The sequence below is a fragment of the Mangifera indica genome, unplaced genomic scaffold (assembly GCF_011075055.1).
Source record: "Mangifera indica cultivar Alphonso unplaced genomic scaffold, CATAS_Mindica_2.1 Un_0123, whole genome shotgun sequence".
Classification (NCBI taxonomy): domain Eukaryota; kingdom Viridiplantae; phylum Streptophyta; class Magnoliopsida; order Sapindales; family Anacardiaceae; genus Mangifera; species Mangifera indica.
Genome location: NW_025401215.1, coordinates 23 through 20,894, shown reverse-complemented (window position 1 = coordinate 20,894; position 20,872 = coordinate 23). Strand labels below are relative to the sequence as shown.

The following is a 20,872-nucleotide window of genomic DNA, read 5'->3' as shown; positions in this document are numbered from 1 at the left end:
TGCAAAAATAAAGTCGCTACACGCAATCCACGTTTGAATTTGTGACAATCAGCACCCTGTCTCTTTCATTTTTTCTATAAAAACTAAAAAAACCCTCCAAAACCCTGCACTGCACTCACAAACCAAAATGAGAGCCGCTCTCAAGAGAAACGCCACCGTTTCCCAGCTTTTACAGTCACACAATAAGAAATTCACCTCCTTTTTCACTGACCCGGTTGCCAGAATATACCGAAGCCCGCTTAAAAACCAGGCGCAGAAAGATTACAACAAGTTCCCGAATTTTTGGAGGAAATCCGTCAGGGAATACAATGAGGTCTCTCCTTCCCTATTTTCTTCCGTCTTTTCTGCGTTTATTTCCCGAACCCCGTCGTCTTCGAAGACTGGGTTCGTGGGGTGGTACTTGGGGATGGTGAAGTCACGGCCTGTGCTTACAAAGAGTATCACCTGCGCGCTTATTTATACTGCTGCTGATTTGTCGTCTCAGGTAATTAAATAAATGAATAATTTTTAAAATGCTTTCCCAGTTGTGGGTTTTTCTTTGTTTTTGTGATTTGATTCTGGTATCAGAATTCAATTTCTGTTTTGTTTCTGTTTGGTTGATGAGAAAATTAACATAGAAGGATATAAATTGGACTGTTTTTAGTATTTGTGCTTTGACCGTGGAAAACTCTCAGTTTATTTTGTTTTGCCTCTTTATTTCCTCAAACTCTACTATCTTTGGACTTTTCAATAGGCAGGTGCCTTGAAGAATCAGAATTCAAACATGGTCATGTCCTTGATTACTCAACTAATATTGGGGTTAGTTTATTGTTGATATTAATATGAAACAAAATGGTGCTTCAATTCACTGACAGGAACATTTTATTTTTGTATGGTACGTTTTCAGTAGTGTTTGATTTCTTGTTGTGGATTGAGTTGGTCAATTGTGGTTAACAAAATTTAAGGTTCTAATTCACAAGTTCAAATTTATGGATAGATACCGATATGCTTTAATGGAGATAGGTTATGGAATTTTTATAATGCCACGGTCCTAAACATGGGGTAACATGAACCAAGATAATCCACTTCCTATGATATTATTATTTACAATTGAAGTGCACTTACTTTCCTACCATATCGAGAGCACACGTTCAACTGATGATAATGGCACCCATCCAGATTGATGATATTACACTTGACAGAGATAGTTATACATGTAACGTTTGTTTCTTCTTCTATAAATTAAAGATCGTACAAAGATTTAGGGACATCGAAAACTTCTACAACTTTTAGTGCACTCATTGTAATCATACTCCTATTTTCTCAAAACAGCAAACTAAATCATGTTAAAAATCTCATTGTGTTCATGCTTTCTTGCACTGAGTACCATCATTATTCAATGTTTGTCTCATTGGTGTTAATTCCATCACCAACATTTTGTTAGCTTTAACTCATAAACACGAGCTTAAAGCCATTGGAGATTAATGTATGTCAAGGGTGAAATAATGATGCAAGCAACACCCTAATTGGCAGAGCCGTGAATGCGATCCATGAGGGGCAAGATCTAGGAAATGATAAAACTCAAAATTGTCAACAAAAATACTAATAATAAATTTATCACATAATATATCTTTAAGTCTTTATTTCATCTTATCAACCATTTCTACTCCCAAGATGTTAATCAATCAAAACATAGAAGGGCTAAATAAAAAAGTCATAAAAATATTACTGGTATCTGCCGAACAGGATGCAATAAATCTTGATTATTGCTGCTCTAATCAGCCTGTTGAAGAAGTAACATGTAGTTCTTTAAGGAAACTTAATTTTGCCGGTTAACAATTTCTAAAGAATCAGCCATTCGACTCTAACTTAAGGAAAAAATTGAAAAATTGAAAAATTGAAATGTAGCTCTGCCCATGCTCAATTCAATGTGAGTTATAATCATGCTGGCACTTTAAGTAGCCTTGAGCTAATTATATTTCAGTGGTAATTGTATTATGGTTTACTGTAGTGATGTAGTATCCCGGGATAGAGACATATTTAGAATCTTAAAGAGTCTTTCATGTCATGCGAAAAACTTTGATCTTGCATAATATCTTGACTTCGATCCTTTGTAGCATATATATTAGCAAACAATGATGGATTCCATAACTTCGAAATAATAGGGTAGGTTTATCATAAAATCTGTGGAAGGACTTGAATGCTGTGGCGGCAATTTGATGATACTTTCAGAGAATTGAAAACATATGGTTACTATAGGATGTGAGAGAACTGCTGGTCTGAGTGTCAAATTCAATCAATGTCTGCAGAATATTAAAGTTTAAAAATAAAAAATAATGAATGGCTGCAACAAATTATTATTGTTGTGATTAAGATTTACAGTTAACCCCTTGTTCCTCATGAGGTGATTTAATTTGTTGAGTAAAATTCATTGAGAGACCTGTCTCTTCTTTATGAATTATTTTTTTAAATCTGTTCTACTATCCATGGTAGTAAGTGAGATGATAGGCTACTGAAAAGGGGTTGACAGTAATTTTCTGGATTGTATTTCGCTCCTTATTTTTATATCTATGTGCTTTGTGGCTTCCCTTTCTGCTTCTATACTATTAAGTTGTTTGATTATTCTTGTTGTTGTGATTTCTTTTAATTACCTTTGCTAATCTGTAAATTTATATATTTGATACTATATTTTATTGCTTGCATTCCTTCCTCGTTTCAACACAACTATTTTTTCTACTTACGGTGCTTTCTGCCTAATTTTGATTGGTACTTACTGTCAAATCTTCTTCAGACTCTTTCATCTTCAAAACCTTTTGATTTGGTGAGGACTTTACGTATGGCTGGATATGGGATGATAGTTTTAGGACCATCTTTGCATTTTTGGTTCAACTTTGTGTCGAAAGTCTTTCCTAAGCGAGATCTAATAACTACCCTGAAGAAAATCGCCATGGGACAGATACTTTATGGGCCTTTAATGACAGTAGTTTTCTTATCAGTGAATGCATGTCTGCAAGGTACAATGGATTTTTAATTTGTTAAATTTCTCAAGATTACTATTGCTTTGCATGGATGGTTATTATTTTTTATGTACTTGAGCTAATGCATGCCTTGGATTAATTTTAGTAAATTATCTTGCCTTTCATTAAATATTATTGCTTTTTCAGAATCTTTATGTTCACATTTATGCTTAGCATTTCTGATTCCTATGTGCCTACCTTATTATTGGGCATTCAGCTTTTGAGTTTGTACTGTGAACAAGGATGGTATGGGGCTGGGGTCAATTAATCCTTCAGGATTAAGATTATATTCAACATGCCAACCTTGATTTTGGGATATATCTCATATTAGATTTGATTATGCAAATTGTGCTAATCTAATAGTTGGAAAATTCTTGGTGATGTTGCAAACTACTACCATCACATGGCACAATGCTTAAAATCAACATATTGTACAACTGAGCCAGTATGCTTTATAATGTCATATAAATGCTGCAAATTTCCGATTAGTTTCATCATGTTTTGATGCTGAATTTTAACCAAGTTAATTGAGTCTTAGTTTGTAGTATAAATAGCACCACTGAGTCTTAACAAAACTAAAGCTATGTTCAGGTATGTTTGACAAAGTAAAATTGTAACCAGCCAGCCAATGTTCATACCAAGTTTTATTAATACTACTGGGTTAAACATTTTGGGGTTGATAGTGGATATCCTGTTTGAAGGCAAACATCTGTTTCATACAAGTTTCTGAATATTCTTTTAACATGTGTTTTTTTAGGAAGTGCCTAAATACTGTTAAATTAATAAATATGCTATCTATATTTTTTCTGAAGATGGCCAAGCCACCAAGGTGTGTTCTATAGAATACGTATATGTTGGAGTTCTAAGTATTTGTTATGATTGTTTAGGTGAGAATGGTGAAGAGATTGTTGCTCGATTAAAACGAGACCTGCTCCCTACCCTGATAAGTGGCATTATGTACTGGCCCTTATGTGATTTTATCACATTCAAATTTATCCCTGTTCATTTACAGGTATGTGATGAAGTTTTTGTTTTTATAGCATTTTGTTATTATTCCCTTGTGCTAAGGGCTTAGCTGTGACTACCCTGCCTGTGGTCAAGCTTTTTGCTGTTCTTCATTGTGAGAAACTGATTTTCTTACTTGTGAGTTTGTTGGTGGTGTTGTATCTTGACAGCCCTTGGTGAGCAATTCATTTTCATATCTATGGACAATCTATTTGACATACATGGCAAGCCTCGACAAAGCCGGCATAGCTGATTGAAATAGCCTTGACAAGCCTCAAGATAAAGGTTTACATAAAATTGCTGGTGGTTGCATGCAGTGTTACATGTATAATCTTTTACTGTTGTCATAGGTTGGCAATTGCAGTATCTTCATCTGAAGCTAGGTCAAAGCAGAAATTTATGAGCTCAATCCATTTCTGATGTAGCTCATGCTGCAACCATTTTTTCCAATTTAATTAATTAATTTTTTAAGGAGAACTACATTTACTTTGCAGTAATTCAAATAGACAAATATGTTAAGGTTGTAAAGCAGTTAGGTACTAGTCTTACAGATGTTTAATCTGAAAGTTAGTCAAGTATTGCCCCATTTTTTGTTCACCAAACACATTCTAAACTTCTGTAATAGACATCATTTACATCTTAATTTAAATTGTTTCCCAGTTATCAAATTTATCATGATTCTCCTCTAACAATTTATTGTGAGGGTTAACCTAGCTTATAGCAGACTACTGACAGGAAAAAATAGTTCGAAGATTTGGAAACAGTTGAGAATTCAGTCAAAGATCAGTCTTGAACTAAGTGTGGGTGAATTCGATTTGAGCTACCTGAGCTTGGATAGTTGCTTGTTGCTTGGCTCAAATGACCTTTTTTTCACTTGGTTTGAGATTGATGTCTTCTTGCATTATTGCATCAAAGTTTGTCTTGTCAGTAATTTTCCTTCTTCTCCAATATAACCGTTCACCAATTGAGTGAGTTAATCTTGATCTCATGCCAGCTTTTGATTTGAGCTGAGTTCAAATTGGTGTTTCTTCATGATGTTTACTTCTTTTGAAGTCCCTGGCTTCCGGCAACATGCCCGGAATAGAAAATACTAAATTCATACTGAAAAGTATTCTGACTAATCTGAAACTACTAAAGTTACCGCTGTACCCTCAGTACAAGACCTTGACGATTTTGCTCAGAGAAAAGAGGTTCAGGAGTTGTGAGATTAACAATCATTTCATGCTCCTCCCGAGGGGAAGAATAATGTCTGCTGCCTTCTCCATTCCACTGCAGAATCCTCAGTCAAACATTCTGAGCATTTTCATAGTTACGAACTCACCAAACACCTAAACCTTCCTGCAGTAGGATAATCTTGTGACAACAGTCGCACAATATGGACTCGAATATTAGGTAAGACAAATATTTAGTCTACACCAGTCTACACCTTCATACTCCATTGCATTCAATGATGATAAAGAAAGTTCATAGATTGTGGTAATTGGATTGTTTTATTATAACATGTTCAGTCAGACATTTTTAAACCATTAAGAACATGATATCAATCTGGTTCTAGAGCATGCCGCACTGGAAGGATCTCCATTCACAAAGCGTTCACATTAACAGATATTTTCAGAGAAAAAATATGTTTACTTCTGTAGCAACCACCCAAAATGAGATGTGTCGGGCTTTTAAACATTAATCAAATGATGCACACTAGACAGTTTTTGGTCATTAAGCTCTACAATAAGTCAACCAAATGCAAGGTATGGTGAATGTATGCAGAGGAATGCACAGTATAAAAAATGACTATATATGCAGTACTTATGCATTCAATTTTTATACATGAATGTGGATGCTGAAGCATATTTTGATATGCTACAGCCTTAATCTCCTCACAGCCTCCCTGAAAGAAGCTCAAACAGAATAGCATATCGTTTTCTGTATTCATCCATCCTGAAAGTGAAAAAGCAAAACTCACCTGTGAAAGGATGCAAACATCTTGTAACTTCAATCAGAATTGCACTTTAGTACTAAGGACCAATGGAGAGAGATCTCAATCTAAGAAATGCCTTCTGAAGAACTTCAAATTGAATGATAACTCAGTTCCAGTGATGTTATGAAGTGATTTCTTAGGCAAAAACATTGCTTAGAATGTAAACACCGCAACAACAAACCAAACAAAGAGTGCCTTCATTTTTGAGCTGGTCTCAAATGTTAGAATGATAATAAGATCAACTGACAATAGTGATGTGTCGGTGCAGACTGACAAGAGTGCAACAGTTTGATGGCAAAGGAAAATCTGATCAATTTCCAGATCTTACTGAACAAGATGAAGGCATCATTATAGAGTTTCAACCATCCACTAATCCAACATTGATGCAAAATATCAATACCTAAATCAAGCTGCCATGCTGAAAGAATAGTTATTCAAAGGTTTGTAATTAACTGACATTGATACATGACCTACATGTAGCTTTTGAAATCTAATTATCTTCATACCATCTTCAAGAGAGTCAGGCATGATCAAAAAGGAATAATAAAAAGGTTGAACAACTGACCTTAATAACTTAAAAATACTTTCTTTCATTCTAATGTTGTTACATCATAAGGGGCAAGCACAACTTGATTGTTATTGAAGAACAGTTTTGAACACCTAAACACTGAGTTTTTCATTACTATCTAAAACTATACATGTATCATATAGACATGGCCCCCTTCTAAACAGACATCACTGCTGACATTCAAATGATATTTTGTCAACCTGATCCAAAACATCTGACAGCTTTTGCGACTTATTTAACTGGGTTAATGGTTGTAAGAACTCCATAGTTGATAGAGAAGAAACTTTACAGAAAAGGTAAAATAATTGATTTAATAAAAGTAATCATCAATTTATATCGAAATAATCTTATAAATTTCTAAACTGTATCCAGGAGATGTTTCATTCATTCTTCAGAAGCATAGAAGCAAATTCTCTCAAGTTGGACTGGCCAAGCTTCTCCAAGTACTTTGGGATCCAACCCCATTGCAGTTCGGAAGTCCAACATAGATGCATACTTGGATCTTGTAGGCCTTTGCATGTACCTCATACCATTGAAACTGGGTATAAGGCGACCAATTTGTTGTTTCAGGTGTTCATTTTGATACCTTGACCTAGCCAAAGCAATGCAAGGCCCGATCAACCTCTTCAAATACACATCCAACCCATTATTTAATAGGTTAGCACAGTCCACCGAGACAGTAATTCCCTCCCTCGCCAACTTTTGTTCCAAACGACTTCTTAATGATCTTGTATCAGGTAGCTCAGCACTGTTCAGACATGTCACTGGATGGTAGTCATTACGTATAGATATATTGAAAAGAGATTCACGAGCTCCACCAAAATTCATGGAAATTCCAAGAGGAGCAGTGACTGGACTTCTACTTTGAACACTTGGGCTTCCAGCTGCCTGCTCAACCTCTTCTCCATCTTCAACAGATAGGACTTCCACAGGAGGTCTACTACCCAGCGAAAGTAACTCAGTTGCACTTTGCTGCTCTTGTGCCTTAGAAACTGATTCCTCAACAGCAGCAAAACTTTGGGGCTTTCCAAGAGGCCCCAACGGACTAGGACGGTCCCTAAATTTTCTATCACGATTAACCATAGACCTACCCTTCCGAGGAGATGGGGGAAATGCATCCCCATAAAGGGACTGAAGACTACTTCTCTGGCTTCCACTTACTGTTTTAATATTAAGGCTGCTTCCTACTTTCTTGATATGTTTGACAGGCGGAACTTTGGCTACACACGCATTCTTGACAATTGATTTAATAAACTTATTATGAAGAGTGATATTTTCCCTACCAATAGTCCTAATACAAAATTTGTCAAACTCAGACTTGCTAATCTTAAAACTAAAAAATCTGCTAAGCTGATCAAAGTAGCTCTGACCTCTTTGATGCCCTATCTTCCGCAAAATCAGAGCTTTTAGATCTAAAGTGTCAATTCGAGTAAAGTTTGGACTTCCCTCCATTTTGTAAATATAAATTCCTCCAATTTATCTAAGCAAAATCCACATCAAATCCTGAAATAAAACCAGAATATACAACAAACTGTCTTCAACTCAGAATTAAAAACCCTAATCCCAAACTGAGGAGACAATCTGCAAAACAAATACACCTCCATCAATGCAAAAGCATCATTATGTACAAAGACGTAAAAAAACCCAAAAAAAGTTTAAGCTTAGAGCATTTCATAAATCGCTAAAACTAAAATAAAAAATAAATACACATAAACTACAAGAACACCAAATTTTCAAAGAAAAAGGTACCAAAAACGAAATTGACAAATTGAAGCACTGATTCCCAAAATCAACGAAACCCCATTTGACATTTCGATGGGAATCACAAACCCAAACAATGAATTGAAAATGAAAGAAGATTAAGTGAGAGATACGTACCAAGATAGGTGGAATTTGTCCTTTTTGTTTCTTTAATTTAATAAGTTTCTTGATGACCGATTCTTTGTCTGTAGTTTCTGAAGAGAGATTATCTAAAGACTGTCAATGTTATGTTTAACAGAAACAGACCAAACAGAGATTATCTAAAAGACTTTCACTCTCTTCAGGATTCAACACACGTGCGCATTTTTGAGGTTGTAATGCGAATTTTTAAAGGGCCTGTTTGGTCAGATTCCCCTTATTTTACCTTCGTTTTCATCCGTTTACGCTGTTAGCAGACAGGACAAGGGCCGTGTCTGAAGGAGACCGACATCATCCGGTTGTTTTTTCGTATTAATAAAGTGTAACAGCAGTAGATTCGGTCGCTGTTTATTTATCCAACAAAATCGGACGGGTCCTTCAGTCATTTGAAAAAGATTACATATGAAAGACAAAGTTTTAATAATCATATCAGGTTAAGCCCCGTTCATGGCCCCGGTCCAAATCATTCTCCTATCAGATCGATCGGACCAATAGTTAGAACCGATCAATTGTTTAAAAGTGAGTTTGTTTTTTTTAACTCAAAGGCTAAAAATATAACAGTAATTATGTCGGTTTTCATTTTGCAAAGTGATTAAAGTGACTTTTCTAAAAAGAAATATAAAAAAAGTATAGGGTTCAGAAAAAATCCCATTCTCAGACTACACAAACCTTGTTCGCCCGATCTTCTCTTGACACCCTTTTTCCAATATTATTCTAATTATTCCAACTCCTTTAGACATTAATTTTGTCTTTTTTGGCTCTATTCCATGTTGATATCCTCTCCGCAAGCCCCTCCTTGCACTGATTTTGTCGTTTCCAATTTTATCCCGTGTTAATCTCCTCCTCAAAAATTTGGTTCAATGTCAATCTCATTATTTTCAGTTTCTGCTGACATCAATTATCACTTCAGATAAATTATTTTTACGGTTAATCAGTGATTCACCTGCGTGGTTTTCTCCACTGAATCACAGCTCAAAATGGTGTAATGATTACAGCACTCATTTATTCTGTAACCAATCAAATGTGTTTGGTGAAACACATTCTAATTTATAATTGACTTTAGAAATCATATTAATAAAATAATTAAAATTTTATAAAAATACAAAATATCAAAACTGCCCAATAGTTACCAGCCAACCACTGCCAACAATGGCTGGGAACTAGCCTAAATATCTCCTCTAAGTGTAGAATTTGACCCTAAAGCTCAGGCATGGCTCCAAAGATTGCTCTTTAAAACAAGACCAACATATTGAAAAGCTGAGAACTGTAATCTCAGATTTGAAAAATGGCGTTGCATGTAATCAAGAATGGTGCCCATGTATATCTTTAGATTATTGACAATCTGATACATTCATACAATTAAAAGCAATTGCTTTTTACTCTGCTTTCAAGTCTCCTCCTGATATAATTTCCGAACCCGCTTCCTCTATTTTCACAGATGACAAGTCTGAGAGAAGGCTGACTGAAGCCTCATCAGCCCCCGGATAAGGTTGTGAAACTACTAAAGCACCTTCTGGGTTGGCAGGAGGAGGAGCAACTGGTGGTTCTGTATCAAATCGAGCCCAATTCCGATTCTTTGCATGAACTAGAGTCGGATATGAGAAGAACCCCAGCACAATAACTGCACCACTTACTAAAAATGTCCTTAGAGAAGCAAGACACATAACCAGAATGAGTAAAACTGCGGGTGGCAGGCAAAGCATCGATACTCCAAAAGTGTGCAAAGGAACTCTATATGGTCTATAAAGATCTGGTTTCTTTATTCTTAATCTTATAAAAGCTGCAAACTCAAGAAGCATCCCTATAGCATACAAGAAATTCAGAAATTCCAGGATTTCCTGGAAACTCATCCATGACAAGAAAATGACTCCAGTAGCTGAACAAAGAATGCTAACAGTTGGAGTCCCATGTTTCGACCTGCAAAAAGCATTTGAATGCAACAGCCATGTCAGTAATCCTACAGTCAGAATGTTCTTGATCAAGTCTGCGATTAGCCAATTACAAGTAAAATAACTACCTTGAAGCAAATATACTGGGGAGCATGCCCAACTCACTCATTCCAAGAAGTTGAAAAGCATCAGCACTCATTTCTGCCTCAAACAACCCCAAATTAGACATTGCAGCAGCTGCCTGAATCCACCATTTGAGCCAAAACCCACCAATCAACATACCAACTTCTGCAAAATAACCATCACTCCACTCACTGGACTGAGTGCTTAAAGCCCCCGTCCCAGCAAGCAGTGGGATTAAATATGAAGAAATAACCAAAATCACTGCTCCAAGAAGTGCTTTGGGGAATGTTTTACTTGGATTTTCAACCTCCCCTGCCAGAGTACTGGCCTTGTCCCAATAATTCAAATTCCAGAACATACTATTGAAGAAACCCCTCCAATCCACCTTCTTAAAATTCACAACTAGCCACCGCTGAGGCTTTATCCGAGGAATTGAAAGAACAGCCATTACTACAAATGGGCAAAGTGAAAATACTGCAAGGGAAACGGCTGAAAACCCAACAATATGCAGACCTCTGTAATTCAAATATGTTAACAAGATTGTAATCCCTAAAAGAGCTGGAATTCGAGCAGTTAACTGGTTAAAGACTGGAAATGAATGCTTCAAGTAATCCAAGAACAACACAGGATAAAGGGCATTGTCCATCACCCCACTAAACCATTTCCAGAACCCTTCTTGGAAACCCCAGAAGGGACCAAAAGCTGAAGCAATCCAGATAACATAGCCACCATTTTCTGGGAAACTTGTTGCAAGCTCAGCTGTGACTAAAGCTTCTGGGATACTCCAAAACAAAGGGAATATCAAGAAACCAAGCAGAGATAAAAGAGGGCCACCTCCTGCCTTCACTGAATCCTCAACACCAAAAGGACCCCCAGATACCTCATAAAATATTAAAGCAATAAGAGGCAGTATAGTTAACTTTGGCCTTGTCTTGGCAGCCTTTTCTTGTACATCACTTGCCATCCCTTCTTCACCCATCCAGTCAGAGAAGGTAGAGAAGCCAAACCAAAACGTGATCAATAAGCAATTCAACTAATCATATAAATCATATCTTTGAGGTTTACGGCGGTAGTTTCTTCAAACCCATAAAGCAATAAACACCAAAATCTACAAATCTGTATTAAGAAACTACCTCTTTTGACGAATCACTGAAAAGGGTCGTGCTTGCATGCCTTGAATTTCGTTTCGCTTCATTGAACAGAGGATGTAGATCTCCACCTACACCAGTTCTGCACATTTAGTCCTCGTTTGAAACTAAAGCCATAGTCAAAGTTAGAAACTTCATCAGCACGTTCGTCTTGTCAAAGAGTGGTGCATGTTTAACGCTGAAAAAGATTCTCTATTGATAGTCTCATGGGTTGTTGGAGAAAAATATCAGGGCGTTGACGAAGAGGGCTTGTTATCATACGCGCTGTGGATGCAGGTGGGGATTATTACAACTGAGATTGAAGAAGATGGCCCTTGAGACGTGGGGTGAATGAGCGAGTTTCATTGGATTGCGTGCATGATATGACTCGTTCCAGTCTCCGTCTCTACTCTTTTGTCAGCAAAACGTGAGGTTGAATTTGCACACATTGTCAATTTCTCGTTCACAAGGGACAATTGGTAGTCAGTGGGAGTGGCGGACCAGAAGGAAATTTTAGAGGGTTACAGTTAAAATAATAAAGTAAATTTTACGTTAAAATAAAAAAAAATATCTAAATCAATAAAATATTTATTAACCGATATTTTTAATATTATTATTAACATAATTTTATTTTTTTAAATATTATAAAATAATTTTATTACCAAATTATTAAATATATTATTCTTTATATAAGCAATTATGATTGGATTTGAATCGATTTAGTCCGATTTCAAAAATTTGTTCAATTTAGTTTGATTTAACTCAAATTCATTTAGTTCAAATCAAATGCAAATACAAAAATTCGATTCATTTTTTAAATTAAGTCAAACTTGAGTTTAGGTATTCGACTCAAGTTTCACTGGAATTTATAGTTCAAATATGTAGTTTAGACTTATGGCTTAAGTTCGATATGAATTCATAGTTTAAATCGATGGCTTAAATTTATAATTTAGATTCTTAATTCAAATTCATAGTTTATTGACAAAATGATATTATTTTACTCAAATAATAAGTAAAACAATATTGTTTTATAAATAAACCATAAATTCAAACCATATATTCGATGCATTATTCAAATTTTAAATTTAAACTGAATCAAATAAAACTTTTTTTTTTCAAACTGATCTCAAATCACCTTAAATTTTAGCTTGACAAACTCGAGTCAAACTAAAACTAAATTATTTTTTATTTTAACTGAACTCAAATAAAAAAATATTTAAATTTGATTTAATTTATATCTATTCGTATAAACAATTAAACTATTATTCATCTATTGATAAATTTATTAAACCACACATAAATTATAGTTTTTTTCTAAATTAAAAAAGTCAAATTTAAATTTTTGTAAATTTATAAACTTTTTAAAAAGTTAAAGGGAGTCAATTGATCTCCCTTTTAGTTAGGGCTGGACTCGAGCCGAGCCGAGCCAGCTCGAGCTTGAGCTCGGCTTGGTTCGAGCCCGAAACGAGCCGAGCTCTGTTCGGTTCAAGTCCGAAACGAGTCGGACTCTGCTCGATTCGAGCCGAGCTCGAGCTAGCTCGGATTAATTAGGTAGATTTTTTTAAAATTTTTTTATACAAAACGACGTCATTTTGATCCATATATATTAAAAACGATGTCGTTTTGATATGAAAAATTAGCCAAATCGAACTCGAGCTGAGCTCGACTCGGCTTGGATCCAGCCCTACATATCCGCCGCCATGGAAGCTTAAGTTCCAATGTTTACAAGGTCTTTTCATAATCAAATAAATAAATAAATAAATAAATAAATAAATAAATAAATATATATATATATATATATATATATATATATATATATATATATATATATATAATATATATATATATATATATATTTCAGGCAAATTTAGTTGAAATGAGAAATTTTTAAATTTAAAAAAATTAAAATTTTACTTCTAAGATATAGTTTAAGTGGTATAAAAAAATATAAGTTAAATTTTTTATGACAATATATTAAGCTCACCTTGTTAAACTCATTTAATTATATTAATTTTTATTTTTATTTACTTATTATTTATTATCATTTTTCTCTCAATATTTATTATTATTATTTTTAAATGTTAAATAAACTATATGATTAGAAAGTTAAAAATTAAAAATAAACTAGCATTCAATTATAAAATTATGTATAAAGTTATACACATAATTTTAGAGTAAAACACTATTTTCCACTCAAGTTTTAGTCTAATTTTAAAAGCATACGCATGCTAATTAAAAAACTGAAACACCTACTCATAGATTAATTTTTGTTAAAATTTTCTATTAGAGTTTAAGGTTAAATTGTTATTTTACCATTAAACCCTAAAACTTTAAACACTCTGTCATTTTCCCTTCTTATTTTAAAAAACTTACAATTTCTCCTATAAATTAAACTTTAAAAAACAACATTTTCCCTCATAGGATTTTTTCTTCCATTTTCAACGACCGAATGTTGTTCTTACTATCAGCTAATATTCCCACCATCTTCATCTCCCTTCCTTGATGTTCCCACTGGAATGATTTCATCGGACGAAGGCAAATGTTGGTTGGGAGAGAAGAAGATGGTTGGGAGGTCAGCTAATGGTGAGAACGATAATTGATCGTCGAAGATGGAAGAAATTACCCTTGAGGTAAATGCAAATTTTTAAATTTTAATAACGGGGGTTATTAGTTTTCTAAATAAATGATACAAAATGACATAAATTTGTAGGGTAGAAAGGTTTAAGGGTAAAATAATAATTTTATTTTTGTCTCTAATGAAAATTTTAATAAGAGTTAGTTCATGGGTGAGTGAGTGTTCAAAATTTTTATCTATTATGAATGTGTTATTTAGATTAGGGTAAAATTTGATAGAAAATCTTTGGCCCATAATTTTATTATTTCAATTTATAGTAACTTTTTGTTTTCGCATAATTCATATAGAAATGTAGTGCTCCTAACCCAAATTACAGCAGAATCATACTAACAACCATTTAACAATGTTTTAATAATCGGATCGGCGTAGATGTCACTTATTTACCCAAGTATTTTCATACAAAAGGATAGATAAAATAAATAAAGTATTAAAAATTAGGAAATAATGTTGAATTATTATTTTTGAGGAAATTTGATAAATTAATAAAAAAGAATAAATAATAAATACAATACGGTAACGGATCAACCAATCTTTCGTCTTCCCGCCATTTCACCCTCTCTGAAAATGGCTGAAAATCATCCATTACAGATATGCTTTCAAAACTTCCAAAAGGTGAAAAATTGTGTTCAAACCCATCTCTCTAATTTCATTCAACGTCACTCGTCACCATCACTACCATCATTCACCAATCAGAAGGAGCCTTTCCTCTCTGCCTCTCCATCACTCGGAAAACAGAACAAGGACCCCACCCATCAGATTCTTCTGAAGGTACATGCTAGCCTACTTGCCTATATATAATAACATTTACTTCCCCTTTTCCCATCATGTCGTTTTGGGGTTGTTTGGTATGCCAAAGGGTTTATGCTTATTAAGTGTTTGCTGTAAGTCCTGAGTGGAGAGTCTTCATTGAATTGATGGGGTGATTTGGTATCTGAATTTATAGGATTTGATTGCTTTATATGCAAGGATGGTTACCTGTTTGATGAGATTTTAAATATAGAAATTAAATTCATTATAGTTGGCTAAATGTCTGAATAGGGACGGGAATTAGAGGAAAATGTGTATATATAATGTTTCTCACATGCTAGAGCTTCTATTTTTGCTATTCTTTTGAATCAAAAGAAGATGGAAGGTAATTCCTGAATGCGATTTTAAACTTTAATTGACAAATAGATGGCATATTTTGGTGGCCATTGTTTCTGTTAACAACAAAATGACAGGGTTTGGAGAAATAAAACGAAGCGGAATTCGCTTAGAAACACGTGGTTGGATTATGGGAGATAGTGCTTTTTGTGCTTTCAGTGGAAAGTTAGTTTGAGATTGAGAGATTGATTTTACAGTCTTGTTAATCAAAATACCAGTTGGTCTTGTCTGTGCTTCATTGGTAGCTGAAAGGAAAAGTAATCCTTCTGATTTTTTTTTTAATATTATCCTGAGAGAATTAAAAATGTTTACTGTTTCTTACACATTTGTGGGAAAAATCTCTGTTCATTTTTGGATGGTTGTGTGGCCATTGCAAATCTTTTGTTGTAAATAGGGACTAGATACTAGAAAAATGTGACAGTATATTATTTTCTACTTTGACTTTTCCTTTGAGCCATCTATAGAGCAGAGCTTATCACAAAATAGCTGAAGAAGAAATGGATTTTTTGTGGTATGATATATAACCATGTGGATGGAGAGATAGGGAGATCTTTAATCACATACAACTATATGGATTTCCTGTTCTTAGATATTGTTTGATTGCAAAAATGTTTGAGGATTTTTATCAACTTGGTGAGTCTATATATACTCTATGACTTTTAATGGTGCACTTGTTTGATTAATTGCTATTTTCAGGGAAGCTCTGCCGCTCCCGTGACCAAAGAAGAGCTTGGGAGAGCAACTTGGACTTTTCTTCATGCTCTTGCTGCTCAGGTCTTACCATCGTTTTTCGCATCTTGCTCTTTTTTCTGTTGGTTTTCTTCCTGAATCCTGTTTACGAGAATTATGGATGTTAGAGGCTTGTGATTGCTTTTCTTTATTATCACTTTTTCTTTTTTCACCTTCTTCATAGTTCCAGCTTCTTTTGCTCATACCCTGTTGTAAAGGTAATTTTTCTTATTGACGGGGAAAAGGAAACAACTTGACTTTTAAAACTTCCCTGTATTCCTCTTTCATAAAAGCAACAATGTGACAACTTTTTGATCTTTTCCTTTTGATACTCATCTATAAAATCTAATTCTTTGTGTGTGAAATCCTTAATTGGGTTTTGCTTCTCAGATGATTTATTATTGTCATGTAATGCATCACTGTGACAAAACTTGACACATGGATCTATCACCTGACAGCATAAAAGAAATTTTCATTTGTTTTTGCATAGACCTCTAAAAGCCATTCCTTTGCTGATAGATGACAGAATAAAATGGAATAAATAGTTTCGTCTCAACAAAATTTATTTTTATCTATGTATTTCTTAATCTTAGAGTATTGTAATATTGTATTAATATGAAGATTGTCTTCCTGGACTCTGCTTGGTTCTTCTTAACATCAAATGCTGCTTTCAAAACAACATCATCGTAAGTAGACGGGAAAATTCTTGATGTAGCTTTACTACTCATGATGATCAAATCACATCATAATCATCTTTTTCTATTATGAATTACATTGTTGCTTATGTAAATAGAAGATTTTTTAAAAAATAATTTTGTTATTGTTTCAGTATCCAGAAAAACCAACAAGACAACAAAAGAAGGATGTAAAAGAACTGGTATGATGCTTTCTGACACTCTGATACTGAAAGGCCATTCACAAGTATGACCACTTCAATATAATTCTCTAACCAAATTTTGTCCTTATGAATATATTACCATTTCCACTCCACTAACAATGCAGGAAAAACAAGTCCTAGAAGTATTTGAAAATTAGACTTCAAACAGAAAGATAAAAGATGAAGCTTTGCAGCTTTATTGGAATTATCAGTTGGCAGTGAGAGCAGTTCATGATGCCAATAACCTTCTGGTGAACTTGCTTAAAGCACTTTAGAATAAGTTAGAAGGGTTGTCTGAAAAACCCTTAGACAGCATAAAGTAGTGCTGCAGCACAAGTAGGGTCTTTCAGGTTTGGGACTAAATTTGGGCCGATTCTTATAGAGCATCCTGTCATTCACTTGACCTAATTTATTACAGCTTCAGACTTTAGCAGCTGATGCTGAGGTCAAGTTTAGTCAGCTTAATTTATTTGGACATAATTCTTGCATGTGTGTTTTAATTGTAGGCTTGACACCAGTAAACTATTTGGAGATTTAAAACTGGATTTATAGTAAAAGTGACTGAATGTTTTTACTGCCTATTTAGACTAACTGAAAGGATCATATTTGGCTTGCAGATGGCTATATTATCTCGGATGTACCCATGCAAAGAGTGTGCAGATCACTTCAAAGAAGTCCTAAGGTGCAGTGTATCTCTTTTCACCTCCCTCTCTCTATTGATGGATTTTCTAGTCTTAAATGCGAGTCCATTTTCTGTCTGATAACCACAATCCTGCACCCCCACTAAAATTTTTATCTGTGGGAATCAAAAGAAATATGATTTAAAACAAGAACCCTAAGTAATATAACTATGGTCAAACACTCAAACTCATAATATCAATCAATAAAATATTTGTGAATTAAATTAGTGGACAGACATTCTAAAGTCTATTTTGAAGAATAAAAACAATAATACTACATGTATAAATGGTTGGATACTACTGAGTACAAACAAACTAACATATTATGACGTAAGTAAGTGAAACAGTTAAATTACTCAATCATATGATAATATGTCATTTAGTATTTATAATTGGTACATATAGTATTACTCTAATATAAATGATCCTTTTTACCTTCTTTTTCAAATACTGATGGACGCATGTTTGAATCCCCTACGACAGAGCAAATCCTGTACAGGCCGGATCTCATTCTGAGTTCTCTCAGTGGTTATGTCATGTGCATAATGTGGTTAATAGAAGGTAACTCTGTCTCTATTTTCTTGCTGATAAACTTTTGTTTTTCTAAATTGAAGGTGTATACCATATTATAAACCTGAACTGTATTTCAACTGAATCACTTATTAGTGTTAACGTTGGGTGATTTAAACAGCTTAGGCAAACTGGTTTTCCCCTGTGAGCGAGTTGATGCAAGGTGGGGTAAGCTGGACTGTGAGCAACGGACATGCGATGTACAGGGAGCTACAAAATTTTGGTAATAGACAAATATTGAAATAGCCAAATACCAATTAAAAAAATTTAATGAAAAACTCAAGTAACGTCGACCAGATTGATAAAACTGTACATCAATTATATGTTACGTTTATAGAATTGTAACTTTGATAAATTAGCTTATGTTGGCTGGCATGGTAATTTGAAATGGAAGGATTTTTGTAAGGCTGATCACTTGATCCCTCATGCATAGGGCTGCAAATGAGCTGAGTCATGTTTGACTCAGTTATTGCCGATTCGAGCTTGAACTTGAGTAATTTGAGAGCTTGTTTGTTGTTTGAACTAGTGACTTCGTGTCTCAATTCAAGTATTATATCAACAAACTATTAAAACGTTTGAAGTTTTATACTGTAACTTTTAACAAAGAGATAATTAATAAATGTTTTAAGTTATATGATCAACTGTAATTTATCTAATAGAGCTTTGTGCAGTGTTTAACAATAAAACTATGTATGTAAGCAATAAATATAAACAATGATATGTTATTATGTGATTATTTGTATACATAGTATTATAATGAAAATCTATTAATAAATCTTAATATCGATTATAGTGGTATAAAATATATGCAAAGAAAAAGTTGGATATGAATTTATTTTTTAATATGGATTTATCCGATGTTTAAAAATTTACATCACGGTTATGATATTAATTACTTTTGAAGAATGACTCAATTTCAGATAAGGTATTGGAAACTGTCCTCACCTAATTTAGGACATATTAGATATCTGACTTCTCTCTATTGTTAGCTCTCTTTCTCTCCCCTTCTTCCTTCAACCAATCCTTCGTATTTATAAGATTAAGAGACATTGGTTACAATATTATTAGTTTATAATTTTAATTTAAACTCAAATGATAATTTTAATTTGCAAGATGCCTATGGCCCATGTCGTGTCAACCAACGGGCTGAGCTATTTGGGCTGGCTTGGATGACTAAAGCGAGGTACGGCTATTTCTACACCCTTAGATCGGCCCAATCACAATTACAAGCCACGTCACCTCATTAGTATGCGTAATACGCACCATGTTCACAATAGAAATCTAGGGTTTGTGACATCGCTATAAATATTCACTTTTGTTCAGACTTATATCTACTCAGCAATTTTCCAGGGTTTTCAATTTGTAGTTCTCTGCGCAGCAGCCTTCGACTCTCTTGAAGAAGCTAGAGCTAATCATGGGTCACTCCAACGTTTGGAATTCTCACCCCAAGAACTACGGGCCTGGTTCTCGTACTTGGTAAGAATTGTATTCGTGTTGTTGTCGTTCAGATTAAGAATATGAGAATTCCCATATGTATATTCTGCTGCAATGAGAACTCATATATGTGCTCTGTTGAAATCCGTTTGTTTGTTGATGATTTTTTATTGTTTAATCGAAGAACTGAAAATGACAATTGGTTTCTCTGATACAAATATTGCGTATGATCTAATCCTTTTTTTTTTCCTATGTATTGTTATTATTTTTTTTTTATGAAAGTATGATTGTTAGTTTGTGGTATTAGTGATTAAGATTGATTTTCAGTTTCCTGATTAAGTCGAGGCTCAGCTTCTGCTTAAGTGCTAATATAGGGGTTCATTAGTTTTATTTTTTTAATTTATTGTTCAATGTGAGATTGATTTCTTAATGTTGAGGTTGCATTTAGTTGTAAATTGAATATTTGAAGTTAATTTTATAATGTATAAATTAAATAATTCACTCCCCAAATTGAATAGGCTTGCACTTTTTAAGATAACAACTGGTTCGTTTATTATTAGTCGCTGATGTGTAGAAATGGCAACAAGGCCGGGCCAAATTTCCAATCCCCAGACCCACTATGGTGATGATAGGGAATCCCCATTCCTACCCTCAGGGAAATATTCATCCCCGGCAGCAGATGCTGTAGGTTTTTTGGTTTGACTGGACTGGTGCTGGGAGGTCATCCCCTTCTGATTACTCATTGTGCCAAACTGCACCCTCCTGAGCTTTGACCAGCTGTGTATAGTTAAATTAATTTTAGGAGAGAAAAGAGAGAATGGAAAAAAAATATATTGAAGCTCAAATACATATAGGTGGTTATTTAATTAATCGAATAAAAATGCAAATATCAATTTCAATTTCACATGTGTGAAAAAACAGTATAATAATATTTTCACGTTGTTTTTGCCAAGAAAGGTATACAATTGTGTTTAGCTTAGGTGCGGTGGGGAGATATCTGTCCTGTTCCCTTTTGCTGGGATTTGTTTTTGTTTCCATCCCCATCCTCCCATATTTTAGGGAATCTTTTCCCATACGGGGCTGGGTGAGGTGGGACCCGTTTTCTAGGGTAAAAACTGTCATCTCTATAGATGTGTGGCCTCAACCTTTTTGGATGACAAATTCTGTTTGTGGATTGTTCTTGGTTTGATGGGTAACTAGAGTTCTACTTGATGCTTTGTGT

The 20,872-nt window shown here is 34.3% G+C and overlaps 4 protein-coding genes across 5 annotated transcripts; 2 read left to right on the top strand and 2 right to left on the bottom strand.

Annotated features, from left to right (window-relative positions):
• The first annotated feature begins 86 nt into the window (after window positions 1-86).
• Window positions 87-4,669, top strand: LOC123207962 (protein SYM1-like). Its single transcript, XM_044625451.1, has 4 exons — window positions 87-484; window positions 2,771-2,993; window positions 3,884-4,008; window positions 4,172-4,669. The coding sequence occupies exons 1-4, from the start codon at window positions 128-130 to the stop codon at window positions 4,256-4,258; spliced, it is 792 nt and encodes a 263-aa protein (XP_044481386.1). The 5' UTR covers window positions 87-127; the 3' UTR covers window positions 4,259-4,669.
• A 1,873-nt stretch (window positions 4,670-6,542) lies between these two features.
• Window positions 6,543-8,696, bottom strand: LOC123207961. 2 transcript variants are annotated; one of them, XM_044625449.1, is made up of 2 exons: window positions 8,423-8,696; window positions 6,543-8,125 (listed from the first exon to the last, which is right to left on the bottom strand). In XM_044625449.1, the coding sequence occupies exon 2, from the start codon at window positions 7,994-7,996 to the stop codon at window positions 6,929-6,931; it is 1,068 nt and encodes a 355-aa protein (XP_044481384.1). In that variant the 5' UTR covers window positions 7,997-8,125; window positions 8,423-8,696; the 3' UTR covers window positions 6,543-6,928. The 2 variants fall into 2 exon arrangements, with proteins under 2 accessions (XP_044481384.1, XP_044481385.1); XM_044625450.1 differs by lacking the exon at window positions 8,423-8,696 and adding an exon at window positions 8,294-8,413.
• Window positions 8,697-9,741: 1,045 nt separating this feature from the next.
• On the bottom strand, window positions 9,742-11,959 carry LOC123207954 (probable polyamine transporter At3g19553). The gene is made up of 2 exons (XM_044625440.1): window positions 10,461-11,959; window positions 9,742-10,360 (listed from the first exon to the last, which is right to left on the bottom strand). The coding sequence occupies exons 1-2, from the start codon at window positions 11,432-11,434 to the stop codon at window positions 9,820-9,822; spliced, it is 1,515 nt and encodes a 504-aa protein (XP_044481375.1). The 5' UTR covers window positions 11,435-11,959; the 3' UTR covers window positions 9,742-9,819.
• Window positions 11,960-14,699: 2,740 nt separating this feature from the next.
• LOC123207958 (FAD-linked sulfhydryl oxidase ERV1-like) lies at window positions 14,700-18,621 on the top strand. The gene is made up of 6 exons (XM_044625447.1): window positions 14,700-14,985; window positions 16,057-16,134; window positions 16,919-16,966; window positions 17,584-17,648; window positions 18,130-18,207; window positions 18,338-18,621. The coding sequence occupies exons 1-6, from the start codon at window positions 14,782-14,784 to the stop codon at window positions 18,441-18,443; spliced, it is 579 nt and encodes a 192-aa protein (XP_044481382.1). The 5' UTR covers window positions 14,700-14,781; the 3' UTR covers window positions 18,444-18,621.
• Window positions 18,622-20,872: the final 2,251 nt, after the last annotated feature.